This window comes from Caretta caretta, chromosome 11 (assembly GCF_965140235.1).
Source record: "Caretta caretta isolate rCarCar2 chromosome 11, rCarCar1.hap1, whole genome shotgun sequence".
Lineage (NCBI taxonomy): Eukaryota > Metazoa > Chordata > Testudines > Cheloniidae > Caretta > Caretta caretta.
The window spans coordinates 8237579-8253502 of record NC_134216.1 but is presented as its reverse complement, the minus strand read 5'-3'; the positions used below and the strand labels follow the sequence as shown (position 1 = coordinate 8253502).

Genomic DNA, 15924 nt, shown 5'->3' with positions numbered 1-15924 from the left:
TTACCCAGGCACAACGATCAACATCATATACGTGTCACAATGCCTACAGGTCATCACCTGAATGAACACCGAACTCAAACTGAACCCAAGTAAGACAGTGATCCCAGTTAGAGCAGGAGAATAATCTGAAGAACTAGCTGGAATATTACCATCCCATTCCATTCCATTGAAAGTGTTTCCACGCTTTTGGCGAAGTGGCTTGAAGCCTTAAGATCCTCTTTAAGTCTTCACTAAACTTTGACAACCAGGTAACCTAAACTGTGCAATTCTTCTTCCACTGCTCGAGTAAATGCCATATTTAGGCTCAAGTATATAGTAAGGCAGGGTCAGATTACAGAATTTTTGGGCCTGTGCGCTATAGAAATTGGGACCATCCCCACCTTCTTTAAACTAGACAGAGCATGTCATCGTTGTAGTTAAAGGCCACAAATCCATTAAAACCTTCTGAGCAATGGAGAAAAAGGCTATTCTACACAGCAGAAACTTTCTTCCTTGGCAGCACTGCATAAGAAGATTATTAAAGCTTCATGTTTCAAGATAGAGTACAGTCAACTTTCTCAAAGCCCCACAGCAAGAGCGGACAGCAAACGAGTGCCATCAGTGTCTTCTGCATTTATGTTACGGCTGGAACTTTTAGTAATGACTTTATCTACAAACCCTACTCAGTTTGCATTTCATCTGCCTTTTTTATTTTTTAAAACTTCTCCTGTCTTTAATGCCTTCAGACCACTCCATTTAATTACTGCATTTAACTAACTTGCATACATTTCACCACATAATGGCCATTTGATTAGTTCACTCCACACCTCATTGCTGCAGGCTGATTTAACTGTGCCTGCACAGCATCACCACACTACCTGCCTTTTCCTTTCCCACATCCTCATCTCACCTCCACTCTTCTCTATCACTGCATCTTTCTAACTCTATGAAGTCATTTATTCTATTATGCCTTCCTGTACAAAATTCTTACTATTGTGTCCATGTAGGCACCTTAAATCATTTATTAAAAAATCTAAAATGTGACTCTTAAATTTAACACTGATCAACTTTGTACTCAAAAATGGTAAATGAACAATATACACATATAGCAAATAAAGCAACCACATTATGTTTATTTAAACCCTCATCATAACCCTACCATTTATCATCACTCAGAATGAACTCAGACTGTTAGTTGAACTCAGATTAAAAATATTCGGGGGCAAAGAAAAGAGACCCTATGCATGTTTACTGTGCTGTACACATAACAAATTATAAGTTGAAATCTGAAAACTTTCTGATTTATTCAGCTTTCAGTGTTTTTGCGCACCCAGTCCTTATTTTATAAAAAAGGATCAGGGTCAGTTGTGGCTCCAAATGGGTCTATATTTAACAGAAAAAAAGTGAAAGGAGTTTTCATGAGCTCAGCTGCTCCCGTATGGGAGTTTCTTCTCAGATATAACAGAAGAGACAGGACTCCTGGGGAAGACAGGCTAACTGTAAAGAACAAATCTCTTCTGATATTAAGGGCGCCAGTGAGCAACACCAGAGATCTTTAGGGCCAGCCCCTAACCTAGATCAATTGATGATGGTAGGGAGCCATGAGCTGAGTCTGTCCAGCCTGTACCTCTCTTCTAGGGGTTAAGGAAACCCCCGCTCTTGAGAGGGAGGTGAAGGGAAAGGGAAGTATGCTTCAAAAAGGACTTCTCCAGCATGAAAGAAAATAGCATCGGGGCAGACCTACAAGAGCTGGACAGAACGGAAGAGATCAGAACCTGGGGCATCTGGTTACCAGACGCAGGGAAAATCAGTGAGGACTTCTCTCGAATCCAGCTTCTCCTATATCCCCCAACTGACCTGCCTTCTTTACAAGATACCCAAGCCCTGAACTTTCTGTGTTGTCTTAGGGTTTGTCTAGAATAAAGTTTGTGGTCCCATTTTAACCTGAGTTAGTCACAAAACTAGTTTAGGCATATCCTTAGAGGGAACTCCATAGTGTTCTCTCAGAATCTCAAGAGGCCTCTCAAACAATCTTTTAAAAAAAAAGGTTGACCCCAATTCTTACATTTTGAAATACCAAGATGGGAGGGGAAAGTAAGTACAACCATAATTTAATTGTTTGGGGGGAAATAGTTTTCCAGTGTGAGAGATACCAGGTGAAGACTTGCACCCGCAAGAATAACTCATGGAACAGCTTTATCTAAAGAACAGAATAGAGACAGTTCTTTCTGAAGCATATCAAAGAATACTTATGCCATATTTCAGATTTGTTAAAAAAAATTGAGTCTACTGAATATATCAGCTGTCATGGACATAAGAATTAGATAAGAACTCCAAAAATATTAATCAAATTCTCTGAATACTGAAACAAAATCCCTAAACTCTATTAACATGCAAAAAAAATTAGTTAAGAAAACAGATGCAACTTACTGGGTTATCAGTGGAATCGTCAGCCAGCTGTAAACCAAAGTAATCCCTCTCTGTCAAATCGAGATGTTTGAACACTATATCCAACAAAACTTGTCCCTGATCGTTTTTCTGGAGAAGGAAAAAAAGTCATATTGTTTAAAATCAAAGCCAACTTTAAATGGACAGACTGCTTCATGCATGCACAACACCTACAGCTTATTTCAGGTGTGTTCACAAAATTTACATCCAAAAATCCACAAAATTTCTCTCAGTACAATATAATTTTTAAATAAGATACTTCTCTCATTGCCACAAACAGAACTTATTTTTCCTCAATTAAAAATGGCTATATAGGAATTTCTTGTTGCCCTCAGAAACAGAAAGTACAGTAGCTATGCAATTGTTCCATAAAGCATTTAACAACAAATTTGATGAATAGCAAAACGATTCAAAAAGGTGACAAAATAAAGCAATAAACTAAATTGGCATTTTTAGGACATGACAGAATTTCAGGTAACGCTTTTCAGAACATTCCAATATCACTCTTCAGCCCAAATAAATTAATCTAATATTTCATTTGCAAATCATTCTCTACATCTAAATCAACACAATTACTGAAAAATATTTGCAGAGTTACACCGCATGGATATTTAAAGAGCTGTATGAATTTTTGATTGATGGTGAATATCCTTAAAGATGTCTTCGGAGACAAATTTTACTCTAAAAGAACCTACTGAAGAGAACACAGACTAAGCGCTAAACTTTTTAATTAGGGCCAATGACTGGACATTATTTTCATTACAAGGCCTCACTTTTTCCATAAGAAGATATATAAACCATTGATAGAGTCTGAAAACTGCACCATTCTACTGGTTACTAAATGAAATTATTCAAACACAGTGATCCATTATGACAAGTCTCGGCAAACGGGTTATTATCCTGTACTGACTTACATTTAAATAAGCACTTTTCCAAGGAAAGTTGTGAACCCGTCCCGCAAATCCTTAGAGATAATTAACATTAATCAGCACAGAATGGCAGAAAAAATTCAAGGACAAATCCCATATTAGTAGTAGGAGGCATTAGAGATGATTGATTAGATAACATAATAATGTTTTCCATTATTCTAGTACCAAGCAAGCTCCACACAACCTTTTAAATGCTGAAACTTTATCAAATCAGGAAAAACCTACACTAAAATAAGAAACAAAATCATTTCCCTCTTTAATACAAGATGGCTGCTGCTCTACTCCCAAATGCCAAATCCTAACAGTACACTATAATAATTCATTCAAATACTTGCAAATTTAAATGCTTGGCTTGCAATCAATAAATAAAGGGAGAATAAGGGCTTGTCTGCACAGCGCTGCAACATTCTCGCTCAGGGGTGTGAAAAAACATCCCACTGAACACAACAAGTTTCAGCGCTGTAAAGCACCAGTGTAGACAGTGCACCAGCACTGGTAGCTACGCCCCTCATGGAGGTGGGTTTTTTTAGAGCGCAGGGAGAGCTCTCTGCCGCGACTATACAAGCCACGTAAAAGCGCTGCCACGGTAACGCTTTAAATGTTGCCAGTGCAGACTAGCCCTAATAGTCCAAAAACAGGAAATATCTTCAAAAAATGTTTTACCCCCCTTCTATGCCTATGCTAGCAGCACTTTATACAGTGGTACAGGGATGTGGTATACTATACCAGCAGTACGTTCCTAGCGTGGACGCAGCTACACCAGCAAAGCTGCACTTTTTATCAGAATACGAAAGCCATTCCCATTCCATGAGTGAAACAAGTTAAAAGCGCAGTTTTGCAGATAGCTGAATCTACTCTACAGATTTCTGCCAACACAGCTATGTTCATCAGGGATCACACTTCTTTGCCCTCTTGACCGACAGAACTATGACAGTAGACGTTTGTAATGTAGACACAGGGGGAGGAAGAGAAAAAATGAAAAAGAGCAACACATTATGAGTTTGTTCAGATTTGAAAAAGATTTCATCAGAACTTAACTTCTTGTTACTTAGTGGCAAAAAACATACATTTCTCAAGTGATTACGTACTGAAGTTAAATAGCTTCTTAACTATAGCATCCCTTTCACTACAGCAATTTTTTGAAATAAAAAAGAAAAACAAATATTCAAGACCTAAATGTGCTTCAGAACTAGATACTTTGGTCCTAAGTAAAAGGAAGCCAGATATCTAGAAAAAGGCATTAGCACAGCATAACCATTAAAAAACACCACAACAAGAACTGAAAAAAGTGCAAGGAAAGTAAGATTCATAAAGCTGACCATCTGATAGGAATAGCCGAAAAATATAAAAGCCAGAAAACAAGTTACTAAAAGCACTTTCAATTTAGGCCCAAAATTGTATTTAATGTTAGAAGTTAGAAAGTATTTTAAAAATCCAACATTGTAGTAAAGACATTTTTAGAACAGCTTTTTACTTGGAGGCCTAGCATTCTAAGTTTCCCAAAGAACATAACATTAAGCAGCTGAAAACTCAGTTAAATTTTGCTTCCTCAGCTACAAAACCTAAGCCCAAAAGTGCTCTGACTAGGGAGTGCTCTGACTATGGCTCCATATATTAAGGTTCCTATTGCATAAGCCTATTTTTTGTAGCTCCCCTATAGCTTTGTTTAATTTCACTTCATAATTGCCAGATTTACTATGAAAACAAAGTCTTTTTTTCTGAAAAAGAAAAAAGAAGAAGGAAAAAACTGGTCTTTTATTAAATATTAAGAAATCAGGAGGCACATGTAGTTAAACAAGTCAATTAAAAATAATTCTTAACGCAAAGGATTAAAAATGTCACACACACAAGCAAAAGACAACCGATATTAACACAGTGTACATACATGGTAATTATGCCACTGTCAAGGTTCCTCCCCCACTCTGAACTCTAGGGTACAGATGTGGGGACCTGCATGAAAAACCTCCTAAGCTTATCTTTACCAGCTTAGGTCAAAACTTCCCCAAAGTACAAAATATTCCACCCGTTGTCCTTGGACTGGCCGCTACCACCACCAAACTAATACCGGTTACTGGGGAAGAGCTGTTTGGACGCGTCCTTCCCCCCAAAATACTTCCCAAAACCTTGCACCCCACTTCCTGGACAAGGTTTGGTAAAAAGCCTCACCAATTTGCCTAGGTGACTACAGACCCAGACCCTTGGATCTTAAGAACAATGAACAATCCTCCCAACACTTGCACCCCCCCCCCTTTCCTGGGAAATGTTGGATAAAAAGCCTCACCAATTTGCATAGGTGACCACAGACCCGAACCCTTGGATCTGAGAACAATGAAAAAGCATTCAGTTTTTTACAAGAAGACTTTTAATAAAAAATAGAAGTAAATAGAAATAAAGAAATCCCCCCTCTAAAATCAGGATGGTAGATATCTTACAGGGTAATTAGATTCAAAAACATAGAGAACCCCTCTAGGCAAAACCTTAAGTTACAAAAAAGATACACAGACAGAAATAGTTATTCTATTCAGCACAATTCTTTTCTCAGCCATTTAAAGAAATCATAATCTAACATGTACCTAGCTAGATTACTTACTAAAAGTTCTAAGATTCCATTCCTGGTCTATCCCCGGCAAAGACCCAGCATACAGACAGACACAGACCCTTTGTTTCTCTCCCTCCTCCCAGCTTTTGAAAGTATCTTGTCTCCTCATTGGTCATTTTGGTCAGGTGCCAGCGAGGTTACCTTTAGCTTCTTAACCCTTTACAGGTGAGAGGAGCTTTCCCCTGGCCAGGAGGGATTTCAAAGGGGTTTACCCTTCCCTTTATATTTATGACAGCCACACTCTCCTGACTCTGTATACTATTCCTATTTGATAGGACAGAGAAAGAGGGAGGGAAGGACTAGACAGACGGAAAACGCATAAATATAGCAATGTAAATACCGCTGTAGCTACAAATATACTAGAGTATATTTATGTACCAGAGAAGATCAGATCTTGTAAAAGTTTCCAGAAGAAAAAAATCATCCAAGTTACTGTTTCCTGAGAAGGCTTTGTAGCATCAATAATTCAGGTACACAGATTTTTACTGAAATCCAACACACTAAGATTGTACTTTGGAGTCAACAGCTAATGAAGATGTCAGTGACATTTTACCAAATCCTAACCTAATTTTCAAATTACATCTTAATTAAGGCCCTACTTGAATCATGGGATGATTGTCAAAAAATTGTAGCTCAGTTGCGGACAAGCCATGGAAAATCATGGAAAAGTAATAATGGACCTTATTATTTGCAGTAATAAGGTCCATTATTACTTTTCCACGCTTTTCCACTGTCCGCAGCCCAGGGCTGAGCACACTTAGCTGGAGATGAGCACAGACGGGGCTCCCGCCGGCTGCTCAGGGCTGAGAGCGGCAACTCACGCTCTCAGCAGCCCGAGGCTCAGAGCCGCTGCTCAGGGCTGAGAGTGGGGGCTCCTCTATTGGCAACCTGGGGCTAAGAGCAGTGCTCACGCTGGGGCTCCCACTGTCAAAACTGCAGTGGAAGCCTAATATTGTGGAATCCACAATTTCCTATCACAAATTAAGTAAGGCCTTAATCTTAGTATTTTTAATGTTCTTCACATATTTCTCAAGACAACTGTAGATTAGAATTCATATTTTTAGAGCCAATGATAGCTTCCTACAGGTGCAAAGTTTACTTCTGCTGTTTGAGCGAAGATATATTCTGTAAATGGATTTGGTAATAGACAGAATGTAAACCTAAGAGTTGATATTGTTCTTTGACTTAGAGAAAGCTCAAAAATTAATTTTGTGAGCATATCACCTATACAATGAATATTAAAAGCTCAGAACTTGTTGGTTAGGTTCAAATTATTAGTACAAAGTGTTGTGTTTTTCCAATGTTAGGTGCTAAGTGATGAACAGAGGGAGTTCTGTATGCACTCTTGAAGGTAGAGCAGTAGGAGTAAAAAATAGGGTTTTTCTGTATTAGGGGCAGTAAATTAACATAATAAATCACAGGAAAGTTGTAATATGAAGCAGTGGGAACTTTTGGGCAGCAATTACTGTGAACACAATGCCTTGAACTTAGTAAGAGAGAAAGATAAATATGTGGCAGAATGAGACCTCCATTTAACCATGTCTTAAATATTTTGTATAGTAATCTTGAAGTTTGCCTCCCCAGATGAAGCTAAAGGTCTTTCGGTAAAAGGTCTGAACTGGAATTTTCAATAGTATCACACTCAATGGTTACATTATACACGGAGCATTCATTTTTTAGGATTCTGATGTGACCCTAGCCACTCATAGCTAGATATTCCCAAGATATGAGGTCTGTAGAATTAAAATAATAATAATAATAAATAATAAACATACTGAGCTAACACTGATAGAAGGGAGTTTGTCAGAAACAAGTTGCATCCCTAGGCATGCAATCTGTATTGAATTTTAATATATTTGAAAATGGGGAATAGTACAATATTCTATTCTATTTTATACTCTGAACCCTCAGCAATGCTGACAGACCTTCAACACTTGAACCACAAGAGTAACTATATCAGCAGATAGCAGGAGAAGGCTGTTATTCCAGAGAACAGATGTGCCGCAGGGTATACCTGGGAGAAGAGCCCTGCCTGGTCTGCCCCCAACCTCTCTCGCTCCCTTCTATCCTGGGAACTGGGAAAGCTCCTGACCCATGTGATGACCTTGGGATGGAGACAGGCCACTGGGACAGTGTGTTGGTTTCAAAAGGGTACACTGTGGGAGTCTAGCCTGCCATGTCTGCTTCAGAACTTCTCACACAGTCTCAATACAGCATGCTGCTTCTGCTGTGGAGGCAGCATCAGCTCTTCCTTAGAATGCTTGAGATTAATTATTCTTTTGGCATCCCACCAAAATTTTCCTGAGAAACACCAGGGAGATAGCAATTTTAATAGTTTCTACCTTAGCAAAAGCTCAACAGAATTTCATGGGTCAAAGAAATACAATGCTGTAGCCTGAGGCTGTTACCGCTACAAAATCCCAGAAGCCTTCAGCAAATAATTTCACATTTTATTTTCCATTAAGCTTTTTGCTTGTTAGTACATTTATTCTAAATGTATGTTGTAGGGGATGTATGGGGGATACTAGGGAGGGGTAGTACCTCTGATGGAGGAACATGTCGTGTTCCTCAGTGAATAAATCATCTGCTTTGGTCTTCACCTACACTCAGCTCTCACCTGTTGCTCCAAGTAGCTGTTTGCATACGACAGCAGCCACACCCCGGTAAACCAATTCAACAAGCGGGCTAAAATCAGGTGAGGGTAGCCAATGGGTGCGAGACAGGGAAACTGCCTTTCTCTAGCATGCAAAGACTGTTCTGGTGGACTGGGTGGAGGAAATCAATTTGTGATTAAATGGCCAGGAAAGCAGTTCAGCAACGTGCTGTGGGGTGTGGAGAGCATGACAAGGCACTGAAGATGTCCTGGTCACCTACTGCAGCTAAGGAAGTCCCCAGCCATAATGGTTCTTCATGCTGCTGGAATCTGGCTTCTGCAGCGGAAAGAGTGGGACTGCCCCTGTGCAACAGCTTTCTCACTCAAAAATTTCCTGCACAGGTTTTCTCGCAACTCTCATTCCATTAACATCATATCATTAATCCAAGTCCTGTGGCGACTGGGAGTGGCAAAGCGACAAGTGGAGATGACCACTGGCAGTGGTAACCACAATCCTGCACGTAGGCGGCCTTGAGACTAGTGGCCGTTGGGACAGCGGAGAAGTTTGGCAGCATCCTAGGCGACTGAGTAGCCCTTTTTAGGGTAGCACTGCTCACCCCCTTTAAGGGAAGGGGCTAGAAAAGGTGCCCAAAATATTGCCTGCCACATAACATCTGGCCAGACTACCACAATTGGCAGATCATCCTACAGTGGTCAAAAAACAATAAAGAAGAAAAAACTCATTCTAGGAGCATGGAATGTCTTCACCCTTATTGTCGGAGGCGATGCACAAAGGCCTGAGAGAATAACAGCTCTTGTTTTCAGAGAACTTGCCCGCTATGATATTGATATTGCAGCACTGAGTGAGACTAGACTGGCCGGAGAAGCTTCCATCAGTGAGCTAGGAGGCGATTACACTCTTTTGGAAAGGAAAAGCAGAGGATGAAGACAGGATCCAAGGAGTTGGATTTGCAATAAGAACATCTCTTTGGAAACAACTCCCTGACCTCCCTGTTGGCCTGAGTGGACGGCTCATGGAACTTCGATTCCCCCCTGAATCCTTTACGGCACGTCACTATCATCAGTGCCTATGCACCTGTACTGACCACCACAGAAGAAAGCAAGAAGCAGTTCTACTCTGACCTGGACTCCATCATCAAGTCAAACCCTGCATATGACAAGCTCATCCTGCTGGGAGACTTTAACGCTGGAATTGGTAGAGACAGCTGTGCCTGGAGAGAGATGATAGGATGACACAGAATGAGAAAGATGAACAGCAACAGACTGGTCCTCTTGGGTTAATATGCAGAACATAGTCTGCTCATTACTAACACCATCTTTAGGCAAAATTATAAATATAAAACGACATGGATGCACTCACAGTCCAAACAATGGTCCTGATGGACTATGTTATCACCCGCCAACGAGACATCCGCAATGTCAGAATTTCCAAAACCATGCGTGGTGCAGAATGCCGGACAGACCACAGATTGGTAAGAGCAGTGCTGAACTTGCATATAGTCCCTTCACAGTGCAAGCGCCCCCAACTTAATAGAATAGCCTTCAACATAGCAAAGCTCAAGCATAACTATTAGCTGCCGTTTCAGTAGTCACTTGATAAGCTTTTCTCATGCCCACCAATCACTGGCAACCCAACAGAAAAAGGGGACCAGTTCAAACGTGATTATTGACACAGGTAAATCAGTGCTGGGGCCAAAGGAAAGGGTACATCAGGACTGGTTCAATAACTCCTAAGTGACAAGTAAAAAGCATTTGTTGAATGGTGGAATGAACTCACTTCCATCTCAAAGAAAGATAAGTTTCAGAGTAGCAGCCATGTTAGTCTGTATCTGCAAAAAGAAAAGGAGTACTTGTGGTACCTTAGAGACTAACAAATTTATCTGAGCATAAGCAAGGCCCAGTCTGAACTGAGGAGAACGCAGGAAGAGTGGTGCAGAAGTTCAGCATTATGCAGGTACAAACAACACAAAGATGTTCTTTGACTCTCTCAAAGCAGTCTATGGACCATCTAAATCTGGCACAGCCCCCTTGAAGTCAGCAGATGGCACAATCCTCATCAAAAAGAAGGAGAGAATCATACAGAGATGGGCTGAACACTTCAATAGTAACAGACCATCCACAGTTGATCGGCATGTCCTTGATCATTTACCTGAAAAAACAATCAAAGAGGATCTCGACCTCCCTCCATCAGTTGAGGAAGTTATGAAAGTCATCGAACAACTGAACTCTGGCAAAGCTTCCAGAAAGGATGGTATTCCAGCAGAACTGTATAAAGTAGCAGGCCCCAAGGCCATTAAGGCGTTTCATGACATCTTGAGTAGCATTTGGGCTGAAGACAAAATGCCACAAGACTTCAAAGATGCTATTATTGTATCACTGTTCAAAAACAAAGGCAGCAAAGCCGACTGTGGAAACTACAGAGGCATTGCTCTCCTCTGCACAGCAGGGAAAACACTAGCTCGCATTCTATTGAACAGACTCATAGCAAACATATCTGAGGAGAATCTGACAGAAGCAAGGTGTGTTTCAGATCAGGTCGTAGTACTATGGACATGATCTTTGTTGTAAGGCAGGTCCAGGAAAAATTTTTAAGGCAGAACATGGACCTGTATGCAGTTTTCATTAATTTGACCAAAGCTTTTGATATGGTCAACAGAGAGGGTCTATGGGCTATTCTGCATAAACTGCGCTGTCTATGAAAGTTCATACAAATCATCCATCTGTTCCATGACCGCATGACAGTGCAAGTGCTCGCCAATGGTGACTTTTCTGACGTAGTCGAAATCTCAAAATGGAGTGAAGCAAGGCTACATACTTGCTCCAGTGCTGTTCAGCTTGTTCTTTGCCTGTGTCCTCACCCATGCCACAATGGACTTGCATCCACTACTCACTTGATGGCTCCCTCTTTGATCTTCAAAAACTCAACACTAAGACCAATATACTGGAGAGACTTCTCGTCGAGGAACTTTTTGTAAATGACTGTGCCTTGATGGCTCATAGATATGATGATCTTCAAGTCATTGATAGATTTTCTGAAGCATCAGTCTCGGAAAGACAGAGTTCTTGTTCCAACTAAGACCTCATTCCAATGCCCCAGTGCCAGCCATCTTCATCCAAGGCACACAGCTGAAAAATGAGGATCAGTTCAAGTATTTGGGCAGTACCATCTCAAATAACGGTTTCCTTGAGAAGGAAATTTCCTCCAGAATTAATAAAGCCAGCCAGGTCCCTTGGCCGACTGAAAAAAAACCAACACAACATTAGTCTCTCCACCAAATTGAAGATCTATAGTGCAGTGGTTCTAACATCTCTCCTGTATGGATCTGAGACATGGATTCTTTATAGACTTCACATTAAACAGCTTGAGCAATTTCACATGTGCTCCCTCCACTCAATAATGAGAATTTGGGACAAAGTGTCCATTATAAAGGTCCTTGAAAGAGCAAACACAACCACTAATTAGGAAATGTTACTGAGAGCACAACTTAGGTGGTCCAGACATGTCATCAGAATGGAAGACCACAATCTCCCAAAACAGATCTTGTATGGGGAGCTGAGTGAGTCAGGGGAAAAGAAAGAAGGGTTGTCCATATAAGCGCTTCAAAGATAATCTGAAGAGCAGTGTCCAGTGGGCTGGCATCAATCCCAAAGAACTTGAGCAAATGGCTCAGAATAGGACTCACTGGTGGTCTTTGATAAGATCAGCATGTAACAGGTTTGAGCAGGATCAACAAATTCATTGTCTCCAGGCTGCATGTGAAAGGGGCCACAGAACTGCATCATCAAATATCATAAATACAGACTTCCCATGCCCCCAGTGTGGCCAACTCTGTGCATCAGGGTTCGGACTTCGGGGTCATATGCATGGCCATAGATGAGAACTGCGACAATATCATCATCATCGTCAGTGATGGACTACCAACAACAAATGTACATGTTAATACAGTGGAGCATTACTGAAAGTAGTGTAAGTTGGAGGTTTCAAGTGGTAAAGTCTAAAAAATCATCTTAAAGAATATGTAAATCAAGCCAGGTGCCTCTTAAAACAGTTGTATATTTTGCATAACTAGGTTTCTCAGAAAAGTCACAAAATAAGCTGCATATTGGGGTGGAGTTAACATTGTCTTTATAGAGAAGTCCTGTGAACAGGATGTTTACAGATACGTGCAAGTGAAATGAATGTCAACTCTAAATACAATATGATGACTTAACAGCTTTGCACAGATTTCTGAATTGTATTGGCATGCCTCCCACAGATATTCTCACTAAGAGGAATTACTCTAGTAATTCGGAAGAAAAAACAAACTCAGTTTTTTGAAAATTACAAGCATCCATTCTCTGGATTATCTCCTCCTTCTAGATTTTGCCTTCATCCAGGAGTTAAATGTCCCCTCTGTACATATCTCCTTTATTACCCATGCCAAAGTGAGATCAGGCTTTTTGAAGTGTTCCCCCATCTGAAAGATACTGGAGAGGTAGAGTGAGGGCATCTTTCCCTGGTCAAGGGAAAAACACATTCCCTTCTTCTGTTTGAAGGCTGAGCTTGCTTTTCTTTAAGCGTAACACTGCTGAACCTAACATATATAGGGACTTGCGTGAATGCGGAAGTTGAACCAGTTTGATTTAAATCATTTTTAAACCAATATAAACAGGCGCAACCAATGTAGACACTTATTTTGGCACAAGGGTGGCTTACATTGGTTTAGCTTACACAGATTCTTAACTGATTTAATATAAACTGAAGTAAGTGTTCACACAGCCTTTTGTACCAGTTTAACTAGATAAGTTAAAATAAAATCACGCATTCAGTTACACTGTGCAACGTGTGTGTGTATAAGCCCACATACATGTTTAAATACATACACCTATTTAAAAAAATACGTATGTGGAATGACATCAAAATACTCAATAGTTCTGACGACAACTGCTTCCTGGGCAGACGTGTACCCACTGGATGGGTTATTTAATATTCTCATTTCAAAACCGCACACGATACCACCAGGATTGGAGCCTTGCTGTTCTAGGTGCTATACAAAAAATGCAAAAGATATCATAAAATCTTGTCCCAAAGAACAAGGTAAGAATGATCAAATCTATATTCTCCCCTAACTGATGCTCTAACTGTACCATAAACACAACATTTCATTTGCCATTCCTCACACATTTCTTTGCCTCTCTCCCCCTCCTTCTCTCTTTGCAAATTTGTTCCTGATTTTCCCTTTCTCTAACTCATGCCTTCCTTCTGCACTGACTCTGCTGACAAATGGGTTACCATTATACTGAGCAACAGCAGCATTTAAAGTGCACAAACATATGAATTAAATTAGTTTAAAAGCCTCCTTGCTCAACTACTGACATAGCATGGGTCCCTAAATAACTTTAACCTTCATCTCTACAATAAGTATACAATCATCTCACGTTTTTCACAGATTGATTCCAAGGCCAGAAGGGCCCTTTGTGACCTCCTGTATAACACAGGCCACAGAACTTCCCCAAAATAATTCTACAACGTGTCTTTTAGAAAAAATATCCAATCTTGATTTAAAAATAGTCAGTGATGGAGAATCCATCATGAGCCTTGGTAAATTTTTCCAGTGGTTAATTTCTCTCACTGTTAAAAATTTACACCTCATTTCCAGTATGAATTTGTCTATTTGTTTTTTTATAGAGTGATCTGAGGTGTCAGCTAAAAGCACTATAGAAGCGTAAAGTACTTTTAGGCAATAATTGTGGTTAAATCATGATTTTTACTTCTGCCTTCCTGGTAAATTCTGTTCCTGTTATTGTTGGTTACTCCACTAATGCTCCCAACGCCCCCATTGTTTATTTGTTTCATCCACTTGTTGCATCCTGTTTGATATGTAAACTGTGAGCTCTTTGGGGAGGAACAGTCTTCTTTATTATTGTCAGTGCAGCAGAATGGGGCCCTAATACTTGACTGGGGATCCTGAATGCTATCATAATAAAAGCCTTGTCCTTGATTATTCATATTATTGTATATACTTCCGTAATACGTCCCTTTTTGTGGACTGAAGGCTGTACATTAAACAGAAGAGTTATTGCTTCCTCTGATAAGCACACAAGAAACATGACATGCCAGATTTATTCCAGAATGACTCTAAGTGATGGGCATTTTATTATTCAGAACTAGAGAAAAATATTGCGTTTTATTATATCCTTGAATGTCTGCACTTGTTGCTTCTCTTCTTGTGCCACACTGCACTGAACCTTCTCTACTGCTAAATAAATTCTCCCCCACATCTATCGGTATCTCTTTCATCCTACTCCTCTCCCAAGTTTTTGTCTTAAGCCTGGTCTACACTTAAAATTTAGCTCGACATAGCTACATCACACACAGATGTGAAAAATTCTCACTGGAGCGCCAGAACTATGCTGACCTAACCCTCTCTGTAGACGCATTTAGGTTGATGGAGGAATGCTTCTGTCAACCTAGCTACTGACACTTGGGGAGGTGGATTACTTAAAACCATGGGAAAAAATATTTCCACTCTGTAGGAAGCATCTACACTACAGCTCTCCAGTCCCGTAATTGTGCAGCTGTAACACCTGTAGTGTAGACAAGCCCTGAGCCACTCCCTTGAACTCATTCCCACATTCTCAACTTTTTTCCTTTCACACCATCCTGTAGCATTTGCCTTCCACATATTTTACGTAAAGCTCCCTCTCTACTTATCTTGTAAAATAAATTCTAAAGATCAACAAGTCCATGAAGCACTACAACTATAGTGGCCACACAGTATATTTCTGCATTGGTTCTGTATTTTATGGTTTGTAAAGTACGTTCTTGAACAGTTAGAGCCTGTCCCCTGAGGAGTTCTTAGTTTGTTTTCCACAACTCCCCTGTGGTAACACAGTATTCACACTTTCACACTATATAATTAACAGGTTTCAGAGGAACAGCCGTGTTAGTCTGTATTCGCAAAAAGAAAAAGAGTACTTGTGGCACCTTAGAGACTAACCAATTTATTTGAGCATGAGCTTTCGTGAGCTACAGCTCACAGCTGTAGCTCACGAAAGCTCATGCTCAAATAAATTGGTTAGTCTCTAAGGTGCCACAAGTACTCCTTTTCTTTTTATATAATTAACAGTGCAATACATCTCTTGATAACTTATCCTTACAGCCTAATGATCACTACACTTAGATCCAAAAAGCGTTAACTGCCCAAATCAGGCATGTATTATGCAAACACAATCACCACCACATAAAGACCGACTAAGTTCTTTTAGGCATATTACAACCAAGATAGGTAGGTAATGTTATAATTAGATCTAGTTGGCACGCCCACAAACTTTTTGACATTCAATATACCTGCAGCCAAGTGGTGCTCAAAAAA

General features: G+C 40.2%; 1 protein-coding gene across 5 annotated transcripts in view; it reads right to left on the bottom strand.

Annotated features, from left to right (window-relative positions):
• PTPN4 (protein tyrosine phosphatase non-receptor type 4) overlaps nt 1–15924 on the bottom strand; it is a 229810-nt gene that overhangs the window by 147439 nt on the left and 66447 nt on the right. For 4 of the 5 annotated variants that reach the window (XM_048868477.2, XM_048868476.2, XM_048868482.2 and 1 more), the window contains one exon: nt 2410–2517. In XM_048868477.2, the coding sequence (XP_048724434.2) occupies nt 2410–2517 (108 nt within the window). Of the gene's footprint in view, nt 1–2409; nt 2518–15924 lie in introns of those variants that run through there. The other variant, XM_048868484.2, reaches the window with a different exon arrangement.